The following is a 25,435-nucleotide window of genomic DNA, read 5'->3' as shown; positions in this document are numbered from 1 at the left end:
AACTCACATAGAAAGCAATAACAACTCCAACAGTATAATCTGAAGGCAACTTAATTGAAGCATTGAAGAAGTCATGAAGAAAAAGGTCTTGTGACACAAATCCATTTACTGCAATTAGAATTGACCACCACATATAGCAAAAAAAGCATTTGATGATAGCATCCTAAAGAAAGACTATAATTTTAAAACCCACAAACTAACAACAAAATTAATCCAAAAATCAACAAAAAGAGATAGAACAAATTCAATTAAAATTACATATAAATATTTATTTTCCTTTGTCATCACTAAAATTGAATTTGTTTTATGTGTGTGATGACAAAATGAATGGTTCGGCAGCCGATCTATAGTTATCCAAATTCATCATATAATATATCAAATTAAATCCATATCTTTCTAGTTTCCGAAGATTCAAAATGCTTATCAATTGGATTTTTATTGAGCAAGTTATGGTAATTTACTACTGACTGTTCAGTAGAAATTGAGAAACAGGGAAAACCAAAATGTGTGTGGTGATAAAATGAATGGTTCGACAGTAAGGCTACAATTATCCAAATTAAGCATATAATATATCAAATTAAATCCCTGTCTACCTAGTTTCTGAAGATTCAAAACTCTCATCAGTTAGATTTTTATTGAGAAAGTTATGGTCAATTTACTATTAAATGTTCAGTGAAAACCGAAATGTGTGTGATAATAAAAGGAATGATTTGGTAGTGGGGCTACAGATATCCAAATTAAGTGTATAATATATCAAATTAAAGTCCTGTCTATCTAGTTCTACAAATTCAAACCTCTCATCAATTGAATTTTTATTGGGTAAGTTATGGTCAATTTACTACTGATTATTTAGTGAAAACTTAAATGTGTGTAATGATAAAATGAATGGTTTACTAAAGCTACATCGTTCGGCATCAAACATTAGTTGATATTTGTTAAATAAATGAAATTAGTTATATTCAGCAACAACCTCTTTTCATGATATATGTATGTAATATAAAAAATATCAACAAAAAGAGATAGAACAATTACAATTAAAACTACATATCAATATTTGTTTTCTTTTAAGGATAATAATAATGGTTCGGTATATTACAAATGGTTTATTAAAGCTACATGGTTCAGCAACGAACATCAGATGATATTTGTGATATAACTAAAATTGATTATATTTAGCAACAACCTGTTTTCATGATATATGTATGTAACATAAAAAAATATCAACAAAAAGAGATAGAAAAAATATAATTAAAACTACATATCAATATTTGTTTCCTTTATCATCACTAAAATTGAATTGGTTTTATGTGTGTGATGATAAAATGAATGGTCCAACAGTAGGTCTATAGTTATCCAAATTTATCGTATAACAAATCAAATTAAAGCTCTATCTTTCTAGTTTCCAAATATTCAAACCGCTCATCAATTAGATTTTGATTGAGTAAGTTATAGCCAATTTACTACTGAATGTTCAATGGAAATCAAGAAACAGGAGAAATCAAAATGTGTGTGATGATAAAAGGAACAGTTCGGATGTGGGGTTATATTTACCCAAATTAAGTGTACAATAAATCAAATTAACGCCCTATCTATCCAGTTTCTAAAAAATTAAACCTCTCATCAATTGGAGTTTTATTGAGCACGTTATGGTCAATTTACTACTTACTATTCAGTGGAAACCAAAATGTGCATGATGATAAAAGGAATGGTTCAGCAGTGGGGTTACAGTTATCCAAATTAAGTGTAAAATATATTAAATTAAAGCTCTATCTGTCTAGTTTCTAAATATTCAAAACTCTCATCAATTAGATTTTTATTGAGAAAGTTATGGTCAATTTACTATTGAATGTTCAATGAAAACCGAAATGTGTGTGATAATAAAAGAAATGATTTGGTAGTGGGGCTATAGATATCCAAATTAAGTGTATAATATATCAAATTAAAGTCCTGTCTGTCTAGTTTCTACAAATTCAAACCTCTCATCAATTGGATTTTTATTGGGTAAGTTATGGTTAATTTACTACTGATTGTTTAGTGAAAACCTAAATGTGTGTAATGATAAAATGAATGGTTTACTAAAGCTACATGGTTTGGCATCCAACATCAGTTAATATTTGTTAAATAAATGAAATTAGCTATATTTAGCAACAATCTCTTTTCATGATATATGTATATAACATAAAAAATATCAACAACAGGAGATAGAACAATTACAATTAAAACTACATATCAATATTTGTTTTCCTTTAAGGATAATAATAATGGTTCAGTATACTACAAATGGTTTACTAAAGCTATATGGTTCGGCAACAAACATCAGATGATATTTGTGATACAAATAAAATTGGTTATATTCAGGAACAACCTGTTTTCATGATATATGTATGTAACATAAAAAAATATCAACAAAAAGAGATATAACAAATATAATTAAAACTACATATCAATAATTGTTTTCCTTTATCATCATTAAAATTGAATTGGTTTTATGTGTGTGATGATAAAATGAATGGTTCAGCAGTAGGTCTATAGTTATACAAATTTATCGTATAATAAATCAAATTAAAGCTCTATCTTTCTAGTTTCCAAAGATTCAAACCACTCATCAATTGGATTTTGATTAAGTTATGGCTACTTTACTACTGATTGTTCAGTGGAAATCAAGAAACGGGAGAAACCGAAATGTGTGTGATGATAAAAAGAATGGTTCGGATGTGGGGTTACATTTATCCAAATTAAGTGTATAATATATCAAATTAAATCCCTATCTGTCTAGTTTCTAAAAAACTCAAACCTCTCATCAATTAGAGTTTTATTGAGCATGTTATGGTCAATTTACTACTTAATATTCAGTGAAAACCAAAATGTGTATGATGATAAAAAGAACGGCTCGTAAGTGGGGCTACAGTTATCCAAATTAAGCTTATATATATCAAATTAAAGCCATGTCTATCTAGTTTCCAAATATTTAAATCTCTCATCAATTGGAGTTTTATTGAGCAAGTTATGATCAATTTACTACTAACTATTTAGTGGAAACCGAAATATGTATAATGATAAAAGGAACGATTTGGTAGTGGGGTTATAGTTATCCAAATTAAGAGTATAATATATCAAATTAAAGCCCCATCTATTTCGTTTTCAAAGATTTAAAGCGCTTATCAATTGGATTTTTATTAAGCAAGTTATGACTAATTTACTATTGACTATTAAGTGGAAATCGAGAAACATGAGAAACCAAAATGTATGTGATGATAAAAGAAATGGTTCGTCAGTAGGGCTACAGTTATCCAAATTAAGCATATAATATATCAATTTAAAGCCCTATCTTTATAGTTTCTAAATATTCAAACCTCTCATCAATTAGATTTTTATTGAGCAAAGTCATGGTCAATTTACTATAGACTGTTTAGTGAAAGTCAAAATGTGTGTGATGATAAAAGGAATGGTTCGACAATAGGGCTACAGTTATCCAAATTAAGCGTATAATATATCAAATTAAATCCCTATCTATCTAGTTTCTAAAGATTCAATCCTCTCATCAATTGGATTTTATTGAGCAAGTTATAGTCAATTTACTACTGATTGTTTAGTGGAAACCGAAATGTGTGTGATGATAAAATAAATGGTTTACTTAACCCAAATTTAAAGAATTATCATATTAGAAGTGATAAGAATTATTTCAAATAACACCTATTAATTGGAAAATAGAATCAGCCAAAATTAATTCATTTAACATATATACTTGCACATCAGCAAGACATAAACAATTAATCATTCATATAACAAATTAAAATATACGAATGTTTTTACAGAAAACATATTCAACACAAATGAACTGTTTTTACTAATATAGATATGACACATACTCACAGTTCGGCTAACAATATGATCATTCTTAATTTGATCTTAATAAAGTACATGAACATTTCCTTACAAACAAACATAACAAAATTTAATTGATCTTCATGTTAAGATTGTTAAGGAACAATTTTCATTCATATAACAATTGTTACCTAAAAACAAAATCAACAAAAGTTAATCAATCTTCATATTAAAATTGTTAAGGAATACACTTACCGTTCGGCAGGACTAACACAATTAATCATTCAAATTGATTGGCGGAACAAAAACAATCATTCAATCAAATAATAACCGTTAAAATAGTTAGAAGATATACGTACAATTTCGTATTAAAATAGTTATAAAATATACTTACAGTTCAGAAGAACGAATCAAAACAACAACTCATTTGACAATGTCAATCGGACATCCTACCTTTATTCTATGCCAATTCATGAATCTTTGACCCGTAAACAGCAACAAAAAGATAAATAAATAAAAAATCATCGATTAACAAAATCATGAAGAACATACACATTATTGATACAAACTAATATGACCTATAAACAATTAACAAAAGACCTGACGTATTGTTGACATCAACTAACATATTGCGACAATACAAAACTGAACATACGCCCCTTTTATAACCCCTTATTTAGACCTTTCAAATGCCAGCTCAATTAAATATTAATTGAATACGAAAAAGCGTTTGCAGTGTCTATACAATACACCTATATAATTATTAATAGCAATCCTAGACATATGTCATTAAACCACAATTATTAATAGCAATCCAATGCACATGCATACTTGTTATTAATGCACATCCAACACATCAAAATAGTTACATATTTGGAATGTCAATGCAATGCACATATATTCTTATTCTTATTATTATTATTATTATTATTATTATTATTATTATTATTATTATTAATACAGGTCCAATAATGTTTATTAACTATTAATTGTAGATGGAGTAATAAATACAAACCCAATGTATCAAGATGTAACAATTTGATTGGGCTCATTAAACCACAAATCCTACTTGTCAATCCAATGTGTCAAGATGGAATAATTCTATAACCCTAAAATGAGTTCCAAATTGTTTTACGTGTATATATATTTTACTAAGTCACATTATTCTGTCTAATTTATTTTAAGCCCCTTTTGTTTTATTTTTCTTTAATTAGACTATAACGTCTTTAAGCTTTCTCAACCGTCAGCACTCCATTTGTTGAATCATTTTATTATAATCTTTTATCTCCAACTAAGATTGTTAGCGGGGGCGGATCCAGCCCCTTTGAGGTTTCCTCCACTTTTAATTAAAAAAAAAAAAATTATTAATATATGGACCCACCAAAATTGTTATTAATATATATATTCAGGTCTATCTTTGGATTTAAAAAAAATGAGAATTATATATATATATATATATATAGGCTCATAAAAAACTTACTATTAATATATATATTCCAAGCTCACATCATATTAAAATTTTAAAACTCTTTCCACTCTTATTTTCCACGACTTTATCTGTTTTTTATGATTTTATCCCCAAAATTCTTTATTTTCTCATTCTCTTCCTCATGCTATTCGATCTTAAAAAATTTTGAAAACTAAAATTGTTGAAGCTTTCATTACTTAAGGTGTCACAATTAGCTATGTTTTTTGTTTTATCAGTTTTAGGTATGTGTATTGCTCATTTCAATTTAATTTATTTTAGGACTGAATCATGTTTTTTTTTTTTTTTAAGGTTTTTTATTCTAATTTGAGGGAAAAATACATGGATCTTGTGAGTTTATTTGTATTTTATGTCTAAGAATGAAATTGTTTTCCCAAATTAAAACCTTAACTATATTTTAAAGGACGTTATTTTTCATCTTTCACCCACCGCTTTCCAACATTTCAAACGTTCACCGTTCTGCTACTCAAAATAATTAAAGAAATTTGAGTTATTATCTATGTTATATCAAGAAAATTCTCTTGTTTTTTTATTAATTCATATTAAAAGTCAACGCAACATTGACTTAATTTAAGTTTTGGTTGATTTAGCTTAGGTTATGTCTGGTCAAAGTCAAGAAAATTTATATTATAATCTTTTGAACCCCTCCCCGCCCCCCAAAAAAAAAAAAATTAAAAGAAGGTTTTGCTCAAAGTTTACTTGACACATTTGCTCAAAATTTTGCTTTTCATGGATTTATTCAAGTAAAAAAGTATTGTGTTATTGTATTCTTTTTTCTCAGGTTCTTGATTTTGTATTATTTTCTTTGCTTAAGGTTTGGTATTTTTTAAAAGTAAACAATGACGGAGCCGTGGAGGCCCCAATCCCTCTCGAACAAAAATCCTAAATCTGTCACTGATTGTTAGTCGAGCCAAACCGCTCGCGAATTAGCTCGACTCGTTATTTACTTGGGCTTGTGAAATACTTGCAGTAACGGTCGCAGTACCCTAGCTTGGCTCGGCTAGGCTTGCAAGTATTTACTATTTAGTGGCTCAATTGGTTTTTCTTTGCAATATATACAAGTAATGGGTGTGCTGAAATTTACATGTTAAAGGTTTCAAAAATCACAAATTACCACCAATTCCCAATTAACCCAAATCGTAAAAATCAATTCCCAAATTGCATAAACCCTATTTTCAATTGAACTAAACACCTAGCTCTAAACTCAATTACTCAGCACTGTCAATCGACCACTATCGATTCTCAGCTCGATTCTCCGTCGGCCGTCGCTTCGTCTCGTCGTGTCAATCGCCGATGACGGCAGATTTTGCGAAGAAGTTGCGTTTCATTGATTAATCCCCTTCAAAAGTGTTCCGTTTTTCAACTACAACAGGTTATATCCGTCGCATTGAGATTATTTTTTTCAAATCCATGTAATTTAGTAGTTTCCTTGGATTATTGCTTGTTGTGTTGGTTGGGAGATTGCTGTCCATCGGTTGCGATTTTTTTCCTGGTGAAGATACATGGCCATCTGTTATGTTGAAGCTGTGGTTATCGATTTTGCATCTTAAGAACTTAAGAGAAGTTGTTGTTTTGTATATTTTAATTGGAAATGTTGAAACTGATTGCTGCCCACCACCTGTTTGATAAATTGATTAACACATGGCCAAGTATTTCTATTCTAGTTCATCAATCTCACAAATCCTAGTTGGTTTCAAACAGTTGAATCCATAACTCAGCATGATTTTGACTCTGAATTTATCATTTTTCTTTACATCATAAAGAAAAACATCAAACGCCCTTTAAATGTGTTAGTTTCCGGTCAAGTATAGGACCTTTAATTTACAAGCCAATGAAACATACTTTAAGGAAACATTATGTGTGTTTTTCTTGCTTAAATTAAATTATAGTAACATGGAAATATGATATTCATTTGTTTGGATTGGGTGTGTTTGGCTTGACTGTTGGAATATTGAGGGGTGGTCTTACCAAAATTACGCAGTTTGTTGTCTTTTTTTTTATCTTCTGCTAGTGAAAGATTTTCCCATGCCACTATTAGAAAATTTGCTTTCTTATTTGTGCACAATGATATAATTGAAATAATAAAAAGATGCGACAAATTTCTAATGAAAGATGTTGATTTTATGATAAGGTATTATAATAAGTTTATATGTTGAATCCTGAAATTATTGGTTGTCAGATTATAAATTTTATATCTTATGGTTTATAGAAGTGGTAAAATAATAAAATGAATTGCAATACAAGTCTTTGTAACCCAGCAAAGTAATCCAAGTGTTGACAGCAGCCTCTCTTATCCGATCCACCACAAATAATTAATCTCCATGAAAATTTATTTCCCTCCTATGATTAACCAGATATTAATTAACCCATATTTAACTTTTAAAATTTGTCTCCATTTTAATTCACTTGGATTTTGAATGGTTGGGTTTAAAATAAGCACTTTTATTGAATCTACTATATAATGTTAGTGTTTGATTCATGCTAGGTGGGATGAGAATTCATATCAATTATAATTGATAAGTGATGTTTTGAAGATGTTTAATCCTGTACATGCACTTACAAGTTTTATTTCCTTTTTACAGGTATGGACCTATTCTCGACATCCACTAGCTAGCCGACATTGGATAATTTAACTCCCCATAACTGGGATGATGAAAGAATGAATACACAACAGTGTTAGTAGCCCGCCAAATGAAAATGAGAATGATAATCTCTTTTCATATGAGAAAGAGAGCTAAGACATCTGCCATTTAGATTGGATTTAAAGAAGTGTTCTTTTCTAACGGTGCGAAGAAGGCAAAGTGTATCCACTGTAAATCCAAGCTTCAAATTACTGCAACCAGAAGCACTACACGATTTACAAGACATCTAAAAAGAAGTGTGAGGCCAATAGCTTCCATTAGGCAACAACATATTAATTTTTTCCTTGTCGATTCTAGTGTTGGAGCATCTTTTCTTCTTGCTCTTACCGTCAAGTTTAACATGATGAAGATGTGGGAATTGATTGCATAATGGGTGCTTATGCATGAGCACCCATTTACCATTGTGGAGGAGGAGAGTTTGAACAACATGATGACATATGGGATTCTAGAATGGTCTAGTGTTTCGCGCAATACTTGTAAAAATTATTGTGCAAAGGCATATGAAATGGAGAAACAAGAGTTGAAGACATTGATGAAAAGTACTAGGAGGATTAGTTTGACCACATATTTATGGAATGCTGACAACCAAAAGATGGAGTATATGGTTTTGATAAGGCACTAGATAGATAATAATTGGAGGTTGAACAAACATGTTCTTAACTTTGTTCGATTTCCTCCTCCACATGGTGGTGTGTAGATTGTTGGTGCAATTTACAGGTGCTTGACGGAATGAGAAATTGAACACAAGGTCAAGACGATATCAATGGACAATGGTACTAGCAATGATGTTGCAATTAGGGTGTTGAAGGAAAATTTTGTAGTGACAAGGCGGCTCAGTTGTGGGGATAAAATGTTTCATGTCAGATGTTATGCACACATCTTAAACCTGATGGTGCAAGATAGTTTTTGGCAGATTAGGCTTACTATCGACGAGACCCATGAGAGTATGTCATTCATCAATGCTTCGAAGGATAGGCTGAAGGTTTTTGTAGAGATTGTGCAACAAGTGCATTTGCCGTTGAAGACTTTTTCTTGATTGTAAAACAAGGTGGAATTCAATCTATGACATATTAGCAACTGCAATTAAGTTCAAAGAACTGTTTCCAAGATCCAAAGAAAGGATTTGGGTTATAAACATTCTCCAGATGATGAAGATTGGGTGAAAGTAGAGAAAGTCTGTGAGATTCTAAAGGTTATTAGTACAATGACCAATATCATCTCAGGGAGTAATTATCCAACATCAAATGTATTCTGAAGCAAGTATGTAGAATCAAAGTCTTATTGGATAAAAAGAGTGAAAGTGAAGATGAATTCATTAAAAACAAGGTGAGAAAAATGAGGGTGATTGAGTTCTCTTTCCTTAAGATGTATTTTTACTTTGATGCACAGACAGATACTACAAGTGTCTAGGATGCCTTGTATGAGGTACATGGGGAATATGTCGTTGATAGTCAATCATCTAGTGTAGCCCATAGAAGTACAAGTGAAAGGGTTGGACTTGGAGTAATTGTTGAGAGGACTACGGAAGGAGAATGCTTGGATTGGGATGAATTTGATGATTTTCTGGATGAGATTGAAATTATTGAGCCAAATCAATCTGAGTTGGATATTTATCTGAGCGAGGCATGTTATAACTGTTAAGGTGATTATGATGATTTCAATGCTTTGGATTGGTGGAAGACAAATGCTTTGAAGTACCCTATCTTATCTAAGATGACTCGTGATATACTAATCATTCATATCACTATGATGGCTTCAGAGTCTACTCTCAATGCCGGTAGTAGAGTTTTTGGCACGTATCGATATTCGTTGTCTCCTGAAACGGTGGAAATGCTATTATGTGGAGCCGATTCGTGTCGCATTTTAAATGGTGTGAAAAAAGGAATCAAGTACATTTATTATAATTATGTATTTATGTACTACAATTACTCTTATTTCATTTGAACATTAATATTAAATTTTTTTCGTTTTCAATTTCAGATAGAGAAGCAACCATTGGAGATTCAACTTCCCATCTCGGAAGCACTATTTTAAAACTCGGATTGGACTTGTCGGTTGGATCGGTCTGATTGGGACCTGGTAGCTTCTTTGGTCCGGTTCAGGTTTTAGGGGGGTTTTTGTAATATTTCAAATTTTATCAGGATTAATTGGTAATTTTTAGGGGTGTTTAGGAGATATGTCAAAATTTTAGGGATTAATTGGTAATTTTTTGGGGTATTTTTGAAATGAATAAAAATTTTAGGAATTAATTTGAAAATTTTAGGGGTATTTTTGTAATATACTAAAATTTTAGGGATTAATTTAATTTTTTATAAATAAAAGTATTGTTGACGTCACCGGTCCAACTAGTCAATCCATGACCTGATCACCTTATTGGGTCTCACAATGGGTCAAGTTTTAAAATAATGCTCAGAAATTTGAGTTGTGTGATGTGTATTTTGATAATTTCTTATGTTTGTTGTGGCTGATTTATGTATTTTGTTACAAATTTGTGTTTCTTTTTGTTTTGGATTGTATAATTTGCCTGGAATGCATTTTTATGTTGTATTTAGATGTGATTTATGTTTATGTGGATGCAAATTTATGTTGATTTAGATCTGATTTGTGTTAAATAAGAATTGTATGTGAAAAATTAAATGGGGAAATTCGAGTCTTAAGCTTGTGGTGACTCGAGTCCAATCGAGTTGGCTCGAGCTCAAGTCAAGTCTCGAGTTGGCTCGAGCTCGAGTCAAGTTTTGAGTTGGCTCAACTATTACCAAGTCAAGCCATAAGCTTGATTTTTTGACTTGTTCAACTCGTGACTCGACTTGAACTCAACTAGTGGGAAACTGAGTCAAGTTTGTTTAGGGTGAAACTAAACTCAACTAGTGGGAAACCGAGTCAAACTTGTTTAGGGTGAAACTCAACTCAAATCTTGCTAACACCCCTATCTCAAACACAATCAAAATGTTTAAATAAGAGAAATTCTTATTAAGATTCAAGTAGTTAAAATCAGAGTGAGATTTTTAAGTAGCAGCACACTGGCATTTGTATTCCTCGTGAGGAAATAATAAAATCCTTGGATAAATTAACTTCGATTTTCACTTGCAGAAATGATAACCATGATCCCCAGATCAAAACAACTTTTAATAATAAGCTTCAATTGTTACAACCCCAGGTCTACCATTTGTTATATAACCAATAAATGTGGCAAACTTTGACTTTGACACAAATAATTATATATTTCCATGTTTGGTTAAACCTAGTGAAGGACTAAGCGATATCCCAATACACGTAAATCAACCCTTTCAACGCTCAAAATGCAAGCAAAGCCCAAGGTTTTGTTAATGTAATTGAATCACTAGATAATAACTTATAAAAAGAACAAAATTTATCATACCCTATAATGACTGTACTACCAACTTGATCTCTCACCAAAGGACAAAGGCCAACAACAAAAATAAATTCATTTCTCCAGGTGCATTAATCAAAAGTAAAGCATAAGAAACACCAGAATGCGGAAATTCAAATCCAAAAGAACTAAATACCTACTACAAAACCAAAACTGATGCCACTACTCAGTTCAAGACATAATAATGACCCATGTGACCTAATAATTTAAACTGAGAAAAAAAAAAAAAAAAAAAAAGAAGGGTATGCATGCATGTCAAAGACTTAAACATGGGTAAATATCTAAAATTTACACTCAAGAAGACTTAACATTAAAGACGGCTTTTTTTATGCAGGAAATAACATTCCTGTTAAAAAACCTTTGACTCAACTCGACTCTTAAATAGATCACAAGATTCCAAACGGGGGTACATCAGGGTGTGCTGAAGATGTGATAATATTTCACTTGCCACCCAATGTGGGGAAATGCCCAGGATCCTCAATAGAAGGGGCTGCTACATTACTGGCTGAGTAGCCTCCATAACCACCTCTTGAACCACGGCCACGGCCTCGACCACGACCACTAGGGTTGTAGAACCTCTCTCCTTCAGCAGGTTTCAAGAACTCATTTATGCTAACAGACTACAGCAATCAAAAGTATTTCATTAGACAGGAATGTAACATCTATAATACAAAAAACATTAAGTAACACAAACTCTTGAGTATTGAAAGTTAATGAGCATTTATAAATACTAAAGAAATCACAAATACACAGCTGGATGAAGTCAAGAACAGACCAAGAATTTTGCAAACAATAAAGAATTTAAAAGCAATCAACACCATCTCATTACCACAACTTACATATTAATTTATCATTAATTTTGCTGAATTAATAGAGAAGGATTTGACTAGTGAATCTCCAAAATTACATTCACATAATGTGGGAAGAATTTAGAGAAAGATGGCAGTTCCATATTAAGGTTTGTTGGGGTTTAACAATATTATCAAATCACTCAAAGAAAACAGCAATTACTAATCAAAGTTATTTTGTTAAATACTGTTTCTAACACAAACCTTCTTAGCTTTCTCTTCTTTATCTGCAGCCTCTTTGCGTTTGTCCTTAGCAGAACGCTAAAAATCAAAAGCTTAACAGGTCAATACACCAGCAAAAATGTAAAAACAAAACATAAAAGCAGTAATAATAATATAAAGGAATGTTAATGGGTCTTACCAGTTTGATAAAGATGTCATCGTTGCTCTTCTTACTTGAAAGTTGTTGCATGGACTTGAACTCTTTGTCCACGTCAACCTTCCTTTCCTCAGTCTTCAAGGCAAGCAAAGCTTTCCTCTTCTCTTCAAGAACCTTTTCATACTCCTCCAAAGTCATTTCCTATACAAAAATGAAATAAAGTTAAAATTAGGAAGATGTGACTAAATATGAAGAGATAGAACAAATTAAGGGGAAGTTAATGGATTCATTGCATCACTGTAAGGATATCACCCTGATATTACTCATCAGAAAAGTACAGTAACTCTTAAAATTCTCGGGTAAGAAACTTTGATAAAATTATTTCACTAAATCTACAAAATCAAGGGAAACAAAAGTTTAAAGTTTAACACAGTTCACCTAATACAAAAAGTGTAATTCATAACAGAAGTTCATATCAACTTAATTTTAATTCACCTTTGCTCATACATTGAAACATGCTAATAAAGCACAGATATTATACTCTAGATAGCACTACAGTGATTAAGGGCATCCCAATCAATTTTAGTTCTAAAATCCTATACTTTGTAAACAGCCAACAGCGGAAATGTAGAGGTCAATAGACAAGCCACCAAGTATGTTCAAATAAGACAGTGTACCTTCTCCTCAGGCTCCTTCTCTTCTTGCTCATTCACGGGATTCTCCTTATTGGCATCCCCAGCATCTTCTTCACCAGCAGGCTTGTCAGCACTCACATTCTTCTCATTTTCAACAACAGGTTCTTCAGTCTCCCTTGCATTGACAACAAAATTAAATATACATGTAAGCAATGATCACTCGTATAAAAGAATAAAGAACAATTAGCTTCCTCAAAAAATTTATTCTGCTAGAGTGCTTGAAGGGACAAAATACTCACCGTGCAATTTCATCAGTTGGAGTTCCCCAATTGCCACGACCAGCCCCATCACGTTTAATCTCATTACTGATATAACATACAAAATCAATAAATGAAATCTTAAAAAAAAAAAAAAAAAAAAAAAAATGCGATTTAAGTTAATCTATTAGGTAGCTGAAGATTCTTAGTTTAAAGAATACAAACCCACGCCCTGTCCCACTACGACGTTCAAATTGTCTACGTGGACGTTCTCCTTCCCCGGAATCTTCATTACCAAATCCACCACGGCGACCCCCACGGAAGGAACCACGAGGAGCACCATAACTACGTCTTTCGGAGGGCTTTCCTCCTTCTCCCTCTTCAGAAGGTCTGTATCCTCCAGAAAATCCATTATTGCCACCAAATGTGTCATTGTTGCTTGAGTCTCGGTCGTAGCTACGACCTCCTCCACGCCCAAAACCATGTCCGCCACCACGGCCCCCACCACGTCCACCTTCAGTCTTTGAATCCCTCACTACTCAAGAAAAGGACAGCAAAATAACAGAATGGAAACTCAACAACTGCCAAAATTTGAAATTTAACTTTGTATCCAGCTAAGTCTTTGCCTTTAATTGTCTAAAGTTTTCTTTCACAAAAGATTTATTTATTCCTTAGTGTTCTTCATACTGTTTGCTTTATTACATACCAAGCAGTTACAACAAAACCAATATAGATAACTTCAAACACCATGGATATTAATGCAATTATAACACTTTAACCCATCAACAGCACATCGCAAAACCTGATACAATCCATAAAACAAGCATTCACAAATTGCAAGTGGCTAACACTGAACTGACACCAGATACATATCCAAATCACTACTTTGAAATAAAAGAAAAAGAAAAAGCTAAAAACTCTAATTTTCCTTCCACTTTCTCAGCAACCAATCAACAAAAGTATTACGGAAAGCGAATGCAAAAACAAGAAGAAAAAAATAAACGAAAAGAATAGAGGAAACTCACCAGCAGTGGGAGGGGCTGGCTTGGTGGGAAACTTAGCCGCCGGCTTAGCAGCTGGCTGGGCTTGTGGAGTTAACGCAGGTTTCTTAGGCTTGTCAGCGAGTTTCGGCTGCTGAACAGAGACGAGCTGACTTAGGTCTTCGTTATCATTGTCACCCAGTAGATCAAAGGGGTTCATTGTGGCCATTGGTTTGGATAAGTGTAGAAACTACCGAGACAAAATTAGGACTTTGATAGAAAGAAATGGACCCTTATTGCTTAGAAAAAGCCATGAAAGAATCGATCTAAAGAAAATAAATTGTGGAAGCAGAGAAGGAGAAAGTGCGAGAAACCCTAGCCAATGCGGCAGAGAAGAGAGAGTGGAGCTAAACCTAATCTTAAAAACCCTACAAGTGTGAGGGTACGGCCAGTTTCACTATAACTAGTTTGCTGTTGCTTTTGTACGCCACCTGATGTCCATACTTCTTTGGGATTGACCCAACTCACTTAGTCTCTCTCTCTTCCTTTTGTTTTTTTTATTTTTTTATTTTATATTCATGTTTGTGTAATTTTTTTATTTAGTTCATTTTTTTTTTTCAATTTTAATTGCAATGTAAATTTTTTAAATAATTTTTTATTTTATCAGTTTTTTATGTAAAAGGTCTAAATAAAAATAACAAGTAACACTAACTATATTAACATACATTTGTATATAAACTAACATACATTTGTATATAAACTGACATAATAGTACTTTAAAGTTTAAACATAGGATTACATGTATAAATTAATCTAAAAGTAATATTGCACTTATAAAGTCTTCATAAAATAGATGAGTACAAAGTGTATGAGCAAAAAATCGTCTTGGGCTTAACGAGGCCCAATAACAAAATAAATATGACATAGTCCAAAGCCTTAGCCCAATTTCGATTGAGCCTACATTTAAATTCACCTTGTAATTTACCCACTCTAAAGTTAGGTTATCCTACAAGTTAAGTTAAATTGGGTTTCGACTAATTAGCCCACAAGAGTCCATATATAGGAAATTAGAATACAATTCTATTTCCTCTTCTACCAAGATTTTGAATTTTACTCAAACTAATAAACTTAATCTGATAAAGAAAAGAGATCATCTTTCTTTCCTTGGGATTATCTCCCAAAGTAGGATTTAGTGTCCTACTAGGATTCCAACCCCTTTGGTTTACTATATAAACAAAGACAAACCCTTCAATTAGGGGAGATTGAATACCACCAACTTGAGGAGATTTAATACCACCTACTTGCTCTCAAAGTTTTTGCTTCTAAGAACCGCTATTACCTTCGCCGTAGTTCTAGTCTCTAACTAAGTTTTTGGTAATCCTTATTTTCCTTTAACCCTCACTAATTAACCTCTTTTAGCCTTGTTGACTTGAGTGTTGGAGTGCCTACGATAAACACCATCCTGATGTTTCTCGTAAGCTTTACGCTTTCTTCTTGGTATGTGTAGGTTCAACGGATTATCAGTGACCTTAACCTCACAAGATCTATCATTTTTGTAACCGTAGATTTTTAGCATTTACATAAAGTAATGTGATATTACTCTTTAAATGACATATCAATTAATAAGTTGATTTTGTATATTCACCCTACTATTTATATTTTGCCATATCATTTTATATATATATCCTTGTATAGAGACTTTATAACTGTAATATTATTCCTAAATTAGTATATATACAAAACTCTTACATGTATACTCATGTACTTTATGATAATGACATATGTATAAATTAAGTGCATAAATCTTGTATATAAATTAATATAATACAACTCTTTCATTATTACATCGTTTATCTATATTTAATAACCGTTTATTAAGTTATGCTTTTTACAAACTCATTCTTTACTTTGTGCCAACTCAATTAGGTAAGAATTTATCCAAAGAGTTCATATTTATAATTTTATTCTAAAATAAATAGAAAAATTCATAAAAATCAATTTAATAAATGGTCAATATATATGTGTGTGTGTGATACATTAAATCTGTAAATAATAAGTGTCTTTTTATTGTGTGTTCTAAATGTAAACCTGAAATAAGAATAAATATTATGCACTCAAAGGAAATTCATTTGAATTATTTAAACAATAAATTATTAATATTTTGATTTTAAATATTTTAAAATGTCCATGACATGCTTTAAATTAAAATTTAATATTATAAATAAAACTAGATTAGCTATCTTGCTCGATAATATAAATTTTAATTTACTATTATTAGATTGATAACGTAACACAAAAATATTATTACTTGTTCAATTTTAGATTGTTAGATAAATTATTTTACATTGAAAACGTAATTTATTCTACTAAATAAACAATACTATACACCGTACACTAATTATTAAAAAATTTAAATTTTAAAATAATTGTACATTATATGTAAATACTATAATATTAAATTTATAATTTCATATTTTAAAAAATATAAAAATAAAAAACTAGTTAATGGTATCACAATCAAGTAGGCAACTGGCAATGTTATACGTGAATGTGACAACATCATCTATACAATTGGAATATGTTATATTACTATGAAAGACCAAAAACGATTTGATCGATGTTTTTCAGCCTTATGCAATGAAATGGTGCACCCATACTTCAAAAGTATTATATGAAATTGTCTCTTAACGATTTTGAAGGTTAGATGGGTCTTCCAACACTCTAGTTAGGACTGTGCAAATTTTTAGAGTAAAACCGAAACCGACGGGTACCCAGGGTGTTGGTTTCTGTTCCAAATTTGGTGGAATCGACACTGTGCAGTCTAAGTCCGATTCCACCACTTCAAGAACTAGACTCGGACTCGGGAACCAGAACTGAAATTGAGGTCTAGGTACCCAAGGTGAAACCGATGGATACTCGAGGTGTATTTATAATTACTGTAAACAGTTGTGGGTTATTTGTAAATTTCACAAGGTATATTTGTCATTTTTGTGAATAGGAGGGGTGTACTATAATTTTATGTGAATAGTGTTGATACCTAGATCTAGAATTAGAACTTGTAGTTTAGCTTTAAGGCATTTAGGAACCAGAATTGATCGGGTTCGGTTTCAATTCCTAAATCCTAGGAATCGTTGGGTCTGAGTTTGGTTCTAAGGGATTGGGTCGGGTACCCAGACTTGTTCACCCCTAGCTCTGGTATGACAAGCAACTACAACCACTGGTCGTTGTTTGATAACTTTATTGACTAGTTTTTCAATTTATTATGTTTATTTATTTAATTTATTAGGTAATAAATTAGTTTATTTGAAAAATGTGTTTTGCTAGAAGATAAAATGAGAATTTTGTAATCCAATTAAGAATGAAACAGAGTCCTTGTCCTTTCTATCATAAAGTCATTCATCAAATCCAAATGAAACAAGAAAAATGATTTCATTCCTATTTGTACACCCATTCCAGTTAGGGGTGTTCAAAGAAATATAAAAACCGAATTGAATTGGTAACTGAACCAGTAATTGAATCAATTTTTCAGTTATCTGGAAAACCAATTCGGTTTCATTTTAAGGAAATACATAAATCGGAAATTCAGTTCAGTTACTAGTTTAAAGAAATTTTAAAACCAATTAATCAGAACTGGTTTATAAAACTAGTTTTCATTTTAAAATTAAAAAAATTGTAAATCCCCAAATCCTTTTCTCTTTACCCTTCACCCTTTAGGCATTTCTCCTCCTTTTTTTTTTTTTTTTTCACACGAACACACACATTTCTCCTTGGTCCTCAATGATTTTCACTTTTCATTTCCCTCTCAAAATAAAAAATAAGTAAAATTAGAGAAAAATCAAAATAAAAAATAAGTTAAAGGGAAAACTAGTTTTTACTAACCAGTTAACTGATTTAGTTTCGATTCAAGAAAATTCCTGAACCGAAAAATTGGTTTAGTTAAGAAAATTGGTTATGAACACTCCTAATTCCAATAAACCAAACATTACTTTAGTTCTGGAAATTAATAAAGTTTTTACACTATGTATTATTTAGGTAAAAAATGAGGACTTATTTAGTTTTAATTTCATAAAAAGATTTAAACATTAAATTCATTAAAAAAAAAAAAAAAAAGAAGCATTAGACTTGCCTATTTATTAGGTCTAGAAGCCAAATTGGTGTGCACAAAAGCCAGTGGATTTGATTAACAAATAATCCTCTCCATCTTATTGACATCAAGTCATCAACCTTTTGACGAATGCAATGCATAACCTTTTTTTTTTCTTCTTATATATAAATTATATTTTTATAATTTGGAATTCTTCATTTGAAGGAATAACATAAATAAGTTTCTCTTGATTTGGATTGAGCTGGATTATATAATTTTATATTAAATATAACGAGATTATACTGAGCAAGCAACGAACGTGTAATATCGGACTCAATGCTATCGAATATTAACCAATAAATATTGTAGTATAAGGTTATGTACATTAATTTGATGTCTCATAATTTGACATTATAGTAATTAGATACTATACGTAATTATCGTTTATTAATTAAATATCAATTACATACAATTGAACAATATCTGTAATTATCATCTAATCATGTTTTATAATTTTCATATAAATCATATAACTATATATGTATAAGGTTACGTACATTTATTTATTTTTTAATTTTCATGTAAATCATATAATAATTTTCTTGTCCAAAATTTGTATTCAATCACTTATTTTTAATAATTCCTTAATACAATATAGCTGTTTTTAAATATATTATTTCAATTGACATTGATTGAGTTGGTTTGCGAAACAACTCTTTTAGGATTTTCTTCAAACACCTAGTAATCTCACTCAATGAATAGGTCTGATAGATGTACTTGGGAATGACTGCTCATTGTCATTGACCTCTCACTATGGCTGATGCTTTCTTTGATGAAATTATTGCCGTGGATAATCCTTCTCATTCCTCCGTCCCATCCTCTCATATACCAAATGATAGTCCTCTCTCAAAGCCTAAAACTTTTGCCTATGTTTTTGCAAGTTTTGTTGAGATATTGGGGTAAACTTAAGTCAGTTGCCATCACTAACCTTTCGTGGTGATGTTATCTTCGTTAAAATTAATGATGATGTTTACCAAAGCAATTATTAAAGTGCAAAAACAGTCTTCTAGGAAGACTTCTCCTTCTCAAAAGCTCTTAAGCCATGAAGCTTGAGCAGTTGCAGCTAAAACTTCGAGCTCTTTGGATCCCAACAAAGCCTTGGGATATTATGCCACTTCCTATTACCATATCCTATTCTCAATTGAGGAGGACCTTCGTCAATTTTTGGGAAGAGGTACCTATACTTTACTCCAAGCATTGTCCAGACTTTCTCAATGGCAAACTGATTTTAACCCATATAACACGCAAATTCAATCAAACTCTCAAGTATGGATTCGATCATATGGGATTAGTCTGGAATATTGGCACCCTTGTCTACTAATGAAGATGGTTAGGGGTGTAGGATCTCCTCTTCGACTGGATACCATGACCAAAGAAGGTGAACTTAGATTTTATGCAAGGATATTGGTTGATGTTGATCTCCCTAAGGTGCTCCCTTATCTTTAATGTTAGGGCTTGAAGGTTTTGGTTTTCCTATTAAGGTTGCCTATAAGAAACTCCCTCAAATAAGTGATTTATGTGGCTTCATTGGGTACATAATTTTAGCATGTAGATAAAAAATAAAAAAAGACGATGATGTGCCACCGAAGAATAGGGTAAAAATATTCCACCGTATTAAAAAAATAGGACTCTCAAACCACAACTATCAATCATAAATCTAAGTCTGACCCAAAAGGTGATATACAAACCTTAGACAAGATAGATAATTCTTCAAAGGTTACTACCCTTGATAAAGAGATCCTGAATCTTCCTCCTAATGATCAAGCTGTGGCACCTAATGTTACCATCAACGTCCAAAGTACTGTTTGGATAGCCCTCCTACTGCTTAAGCAATAGGTTTGGAAATGATCACTCAAGTTGTCCTAAGTCTTGCTGAAGACAAATACTTTTCAGAAAGTTTTCTTTCGACTGATAATTTGGTCAAGATGGTTACTCACTCTGAGTTTACAACCTCTGTAATCGTCTTCGGGGATATTTTTGAATGGGGTACCAACACAACAAGCTTACTAATGTCTGCCTTCAAGGTTTTCATACAAAGACTGATATTATTATGAATTCTCTGTAAATATGTTTACATGAAACATTAAATTGCAGAATCTTTGAATTTCAAGAATTTTACATGTTATAAAACAATAATAAACTGTCAATTAGAAAGGACATACCTTAAGCCATGATACTAGTTGATGATGATTTATGTGATTAAGAATATTTGTTTCTCTCTCTTTTACTCTCTTTAATTTTCCGGAACTTTTGTTTTGCTAATTGATGGTGAAAATATGTTATAACTTTCTTTAATAGGCAGAGAGAGGACCAAGTTTCTAGGAAATAAACTTTCCTTTAATATACGTTTCATCAACGTGTATAACTATTAAAATAATAATTGGATAATGTTCAATTTACTATTAAACCATAATATGATGAAGTTTTAGCTCAAATACGTATATAGAACTTGTTAAGGAATAAACTCGCTGAAAAGATCAAAGCACAAGCAACATGGATATTCGGGTTAGCTAAACAAATGCACAAGAAGGAAGATGATATAGGCCAATTTTGTGCTCAACAATTCTTGCCAAGTTAGTAGACAAGGGCTGACATGTGTTGGTCTAAAAGTGGAAAAGATTCCACCAAAATTTTAAGACCACAACCAAATGGGAAAAAGCTGATTTCCCTAGACCACTCTAGGATTTTAGGACACTTGTAAGTGGTCCTCATGACAATGCAACATATAGGAAAAAATATCTTAGCTGTTAAGGAAAAAACACAAGTTGTGCAAAACTGATTCAAACATGCGATGTTAGTGCAAAAATAAAGTGTGCACACACTCAAAGTAAAATTCGAAATAAAATCTAACATGCATATGTTTGACATAAGTGTGCAAGCACACATCTACTATGCACACATGAAATGAAAATACAAAAGGCATAAACCTAACACAACAGTACACATGGAGGACAAAAAGAATTCCAACTTTTTGTTGGACCACAAACATATCTTTTCTCTTTCTTGTAGGACCATAGACAAAGCCTTACAATGTTTTAGGAGCACATAAGAAAATTGTGACACTTGTATAGTTAGCTCACACAAATATATCATAAGTTAAAATTAGCTTGATGGGCAAGACAACAAAGAGAGAACACCACTTGGCAAAATGTGTCAGACAGCAGATGCTTGCACAGAAGAACGATGTATGCACATATTCACGATAAAATGGGAAATAAACTGCAACATGTATATGTTTGACATAAGTGTCCAGCATAGAACATCTGTGCACACACCATAACATAAATTTGACAAAAATATCAACAGTCTCCCTTTTTGTCAAACTTATGAACAAAGCACCAAATTGATCAAAAGATCAATACATACCTGTCTCACAAAAACAATCAACATCAAATAAAGAGAGACAAAAATAAAACAACAATAAAGAGTGTAAAAAACACAACATGCAAATAAAAAAATGACATTATGAAATCAGTTCATGAACAAAAAGAAACATAAAATTTTTGCAAAGAAAAAAAATTCAATTCAACAGCATAAAAAAAATACTACTCCCTCTAAGACAGTAAATAGGAAACAAAAGTAACTTTATTAGTTCGACCAAAGAGAAACAACCAAAAACAGATCAAATATGCAGTAAAAAAAAAAAATATCCAGAGTACTAACAACAAAGAAAGGAAAACCACAAACACATCAATTACACTCCATTCCCTCTAAACTTTACTCCCCTTTTCTGTTCATAAGGTTTGAACTAAACCTCAATGGCGACTTGATTAGGTGTGGGGAGTATTCCTTTACTTGCTTTCCTATCAGACATGACTTCTGAAGATCCATGAAGCAAATGGAGGAGAAAAATTGAAGAAACAAACAAGATTAGAGCAAAGAGTTGAGAGAAAAAAGTCAAGGGTGGCGCAAAAGGGTTTTATCGCAGACAAGAGGTGTATAGCACAATAAAATCAAAAACCCTAAAAATAATATTCACTTAAATAAGGACGTTACTCAAATAGCTGTGTGCACCGTGCGATAGTGTGGGCACACAACAAGCAGACTCAGCAAAGTGTGTGAGCATTCAATGAGTGTGAGCACGCATGAAGCAGATATGAAGATTACAAGTCATATAAAGAATGTTCACACTATTTCCCAATGTGACAACACATACCCAAAAGCAATAGACTTTATTAGAAATAAAAATTTTAAAAGGATGAATTCTTGAGACGTTTCACTTGATTTTATAAGATCAAGAAATATCAATATGTGCATAGACAAGCAATGTATCCATTTCTCAATCTTAACAAGCACCCAAAACATGAGGACTAATCCAAACAAATTTGACAATCAAAATAACACTTCCTAAATCAAAGTCAAGAGAAGGATAGTCATAAAAGCTCATCTAGAGTGTGTGATAGTGTCCTCTAGGGGGGTTAAATGACACATTAGTCAAGCAAGATCTTTACAAAAAATCTCCCCCTTCCCTCATGCCTTATAACATTTTTCATTCTTCTTTTTCAGCATTTCAAGATAATGATTTGTCTTTTTCTATTTCCTTTTGACACAAAGGGCAAATAACTCTGAAAAACACAACCAAGTGTAGCTTTCACACTTGCAAGGAGGTAGCCCTCTTAATGATAGATTTTCCAAAGCATAATTTATGTTGTTTGTCTGTTATATCAGGTGAGCACCTCTAAGTCAGAGTGATCACAGTGCATTTGGCAATTTTTTAGGTTAACACATAGCGTATTTCATTTTTCAAATGAGTTGTCATTATTCTCTTATGAGATATTTTTGTGGTCCATAACACTTGTCAAATTGATATACAATGTGCTAGAAAAATAGTAGAGCTTTCAAGATCTACAACATGCATACTGAATGCATTATAGAATCTTTTAATGTTGTGTTTAGTAATGTAGAGGATTTTTCAAAATTTTCACAAGAAGTTGAAATCGGTGAAATATTTGCTCCAAGTATGCTCATGGAAGAAAACGGTGTTAACACTCTTGAGTCTCAAGAACCAAAAACTTCTACGAGTATTGTGCCCACATTGCCTGATGATAAAGCAATTAGACACCATCTTGGTGATGAAGTTGTTTCGAGTTCCTCATTACACAATGATGAGATTAAGCTTACTGTTGATTTGACTGAGGAGACTGGACAAAAGAATACTTTAAGAAGGAAAGATCCACCTACCTAGATTAAAAAGTCACATCCTCCATCAACTGTGATTGGAGATCCAAATAAGGTAATGATTACTAGAAAGAGAAGACAAAATGAGATTAACCATCTTTGTTATGTGTCTCTTGCAAAGCCAAAGAATGCCAAGAAAGCACTTGAGGATGGTTGTTGGACAGAAGCAATGCATGAAGAGCTTAAGCAATTTGAAAGGAATGACATGTGGACTCTAGTGCCAAGGCCTAAAAGAATCAACATTATCGGAACCAAATGGATTTTCAAGAAAAAAACTGATGAATTTGGTAATGTTGTGAGGAATGAAGCCAGGCTTGTAACTCAAGGATACACTCAAGTGGAAGGGATTGACTTCGATGAAATATTTGCTCCTATAGCCAGACTTGAGGCAAAACATTTGCTGGTGGCTATTGCATTCTACCTCAAGATCAAGTTGTTTTGGATGTAAAAAGCACTTTCTTGAGTGGGATCCTGTTAGAAGAAGTTTATGTGGAACAACCAGTTGGTTTTCAAGATCCACACAAGCCAAATCATGTGTACAGATTGAAGAAGGCTCTTTATGGGTTGAAACAAGCCCCTCGGGCCTGGTATGAGAGATAGACAACCTTTCTCCTTGAGCACAATTACAAGAGAGGTAATTCAGATAAAACTTTGTTTATCAAGCATGTTAACGGTGAGATTCTGTGTGCACAGATCTATGTTGATGATATTGTGTTTGGCTCAACTTCTCACACACATTCACATGAGTTCATTTATTTGATGAAAAATGAATTTGAAATAAGCATGGTAGGAGAGTTAAATATGTTTCTACGGCTTCAGATTAAACAATTGGAAAATGGCATGTTTGTTTCCCAATCTAAATATGCTAGAAACATGTTGATGAGGTTTAGCCTAGAAAATGAAAAACATGCTAGAACACCCATGAGCTTTACCTTTAAGCTATCCAAAGATGAACATGGTAAGAAGGTAGACAATAAATTGTATCGAAGCATGATTGGAAGCCTTCTATACTGGATTGTTAGCCAACTTGATTTGTGTTTTTGTGTTGGGATATGAGCTAGATTTCAAGCCAATCCAACTAAGTTGCACTTGATAGTTGTGAAAAGGATTATGAAATACATTTTAGGTACATGTGATTTTGGCTTATGGTATTCATTTGATTCTAATAATTGTTTGGTTGGACATGGTGATGCTGATTGGGCAGGGAGTCTGGATGATCGAAATAGAGGCTGTTTCTACCTTGGGAACATCTTGTCACATGGTATAGCAAGAAACAAAATGTTATCTCTCTATCCACTGCCGAGGCTGAGTATATTGCCGCAAGGAGTTGCACACAGGTTTTGTGGTTAAAGCAAATGTTATGTGATTATGGTATTGACCAAGAATGTGTGAGTGTGTTCTGTGATAACACTAGTGCAATTAACATCTCTAAGAACCCTATGCAACACTCTAGGATTAAGCACAAAGAGTTAGTTGAAGAAAAAGTCATTGCACTTGCACATGTGAGCACAAAATCCTAGTTGACAGATTTATTTATAAAAGCACTTGACTATGATACTTTTGTTTACTTGAGAAAGTCCATTGGACTACTTCAACTTGAATAATTGTTTTTGTTTTGCTGAATAAATCATGAAGGAGTTTTCTTTCTTTTATTTTGCCAAGATTGTTGATCTATGCTAGCACTTAGTTATTTATTTTTCTCTTGCTTGTGTGCTAACTCTTTTGGGATG

General features: G+C 32.2%; 1 protein-coding gene and 1 long non-coding RNA gene across 2 annotated transcripts; one reads left to right on the top strand and one right to left on the bottom strand.

Annotated features, from left to right (window-relative positions):
• Positions 1–6,414: 6,414 nt before the first annotated feature.
• LOC116113011 lies at positions 6,415–10,435 on the top strand. The gene is made up of 3 exons (XR_004125346.1): positions 6,415–6,683; positions 7,894–9,823; positions 9,934–10,435. It is a non-coding gene; the product is annotated as an uncharacterized LOC116113011 (long non-coding RNA).
• Positions 10,436–11,376: 941 nt separating this feature from the next.
• Positions 11,377–14,795, bottom strand: LOC116113074 (RGG repeats nuclear RNA binding protein A-like). The gene is made up of 7 exons (XM_031399229.1): positions 14,429–14,795; positions 13,629–13,938; positions 13,446–13,511; positions 13,189–13,321; positions 12,554–12,712; positions 12,397–12,453; positions 11,377–11,964 (listed from the first exon to the last, which is right to left on the bottom strand). The coding sequence occupies exons 1-7, from the start codon at positions 14,610–14,612 to the stop codon at positions 11,785–11,787; spliced, it is 1,089 nt and encodes a 362-aa protein (XP_031255089.1). The 5' UTR covers positions 14,613–14,795; the 3' UTR covers positions 11,377–11,784.
• Between the last annotated feature and the right edge of the window lie 10,640 nt (positions 14,796–25,435).

The sequence above is a fragment of the Pistacia vera genome, unplaced genomic scaffold (assembly GCF_008641045.1).
Source record: "Pistacia vera cultivar Batoury unplaced genomic scaffold, PisVer_v2 Contig673, whole genome shotgun sequence".
In the NCBI taxonomy this organism is placed as follows: domain Eukaryota; kingdom Viridiplantae; phylum Streptophyta; class Magnoliopsida; order Sapindales; family Anacardiaceae; genus Pistacia; species Pistacia vera.
The sequence above is the reverse complement of the archived record's forward strand: the minus strand, read 5'-3'. Positions and strand labels throughout refer to the sequence as shown.

What these genes read in the sequence shown, in the direction of transcription:
- LOC116113074 (XM_031399229.1), bottom strand. Translation starts at nt 14,612, where the DNA reads ATGGCCACAATGAACCCCTTTGATCTACTGGGTGACAATGATAACGAA. An exon ending in GCCAGCCCCTCCCACTGCTG is followed by an intron (nt 13,939 to 14,428) that starts GTGAGTTTCCTC and finishes TTTCTTGAGTAG; the next exon opens with TGAGGGATTCAAAGACTGAA. An exon ending in CCAACTGATGAAATTGCACG is followed by an intron (nt 13,322 to 13,445) that starts GTGAGTATTTTG and finishes TGTCAATGCAAG; the next exon opens with GGAGACTGAAGAACCTGTTG.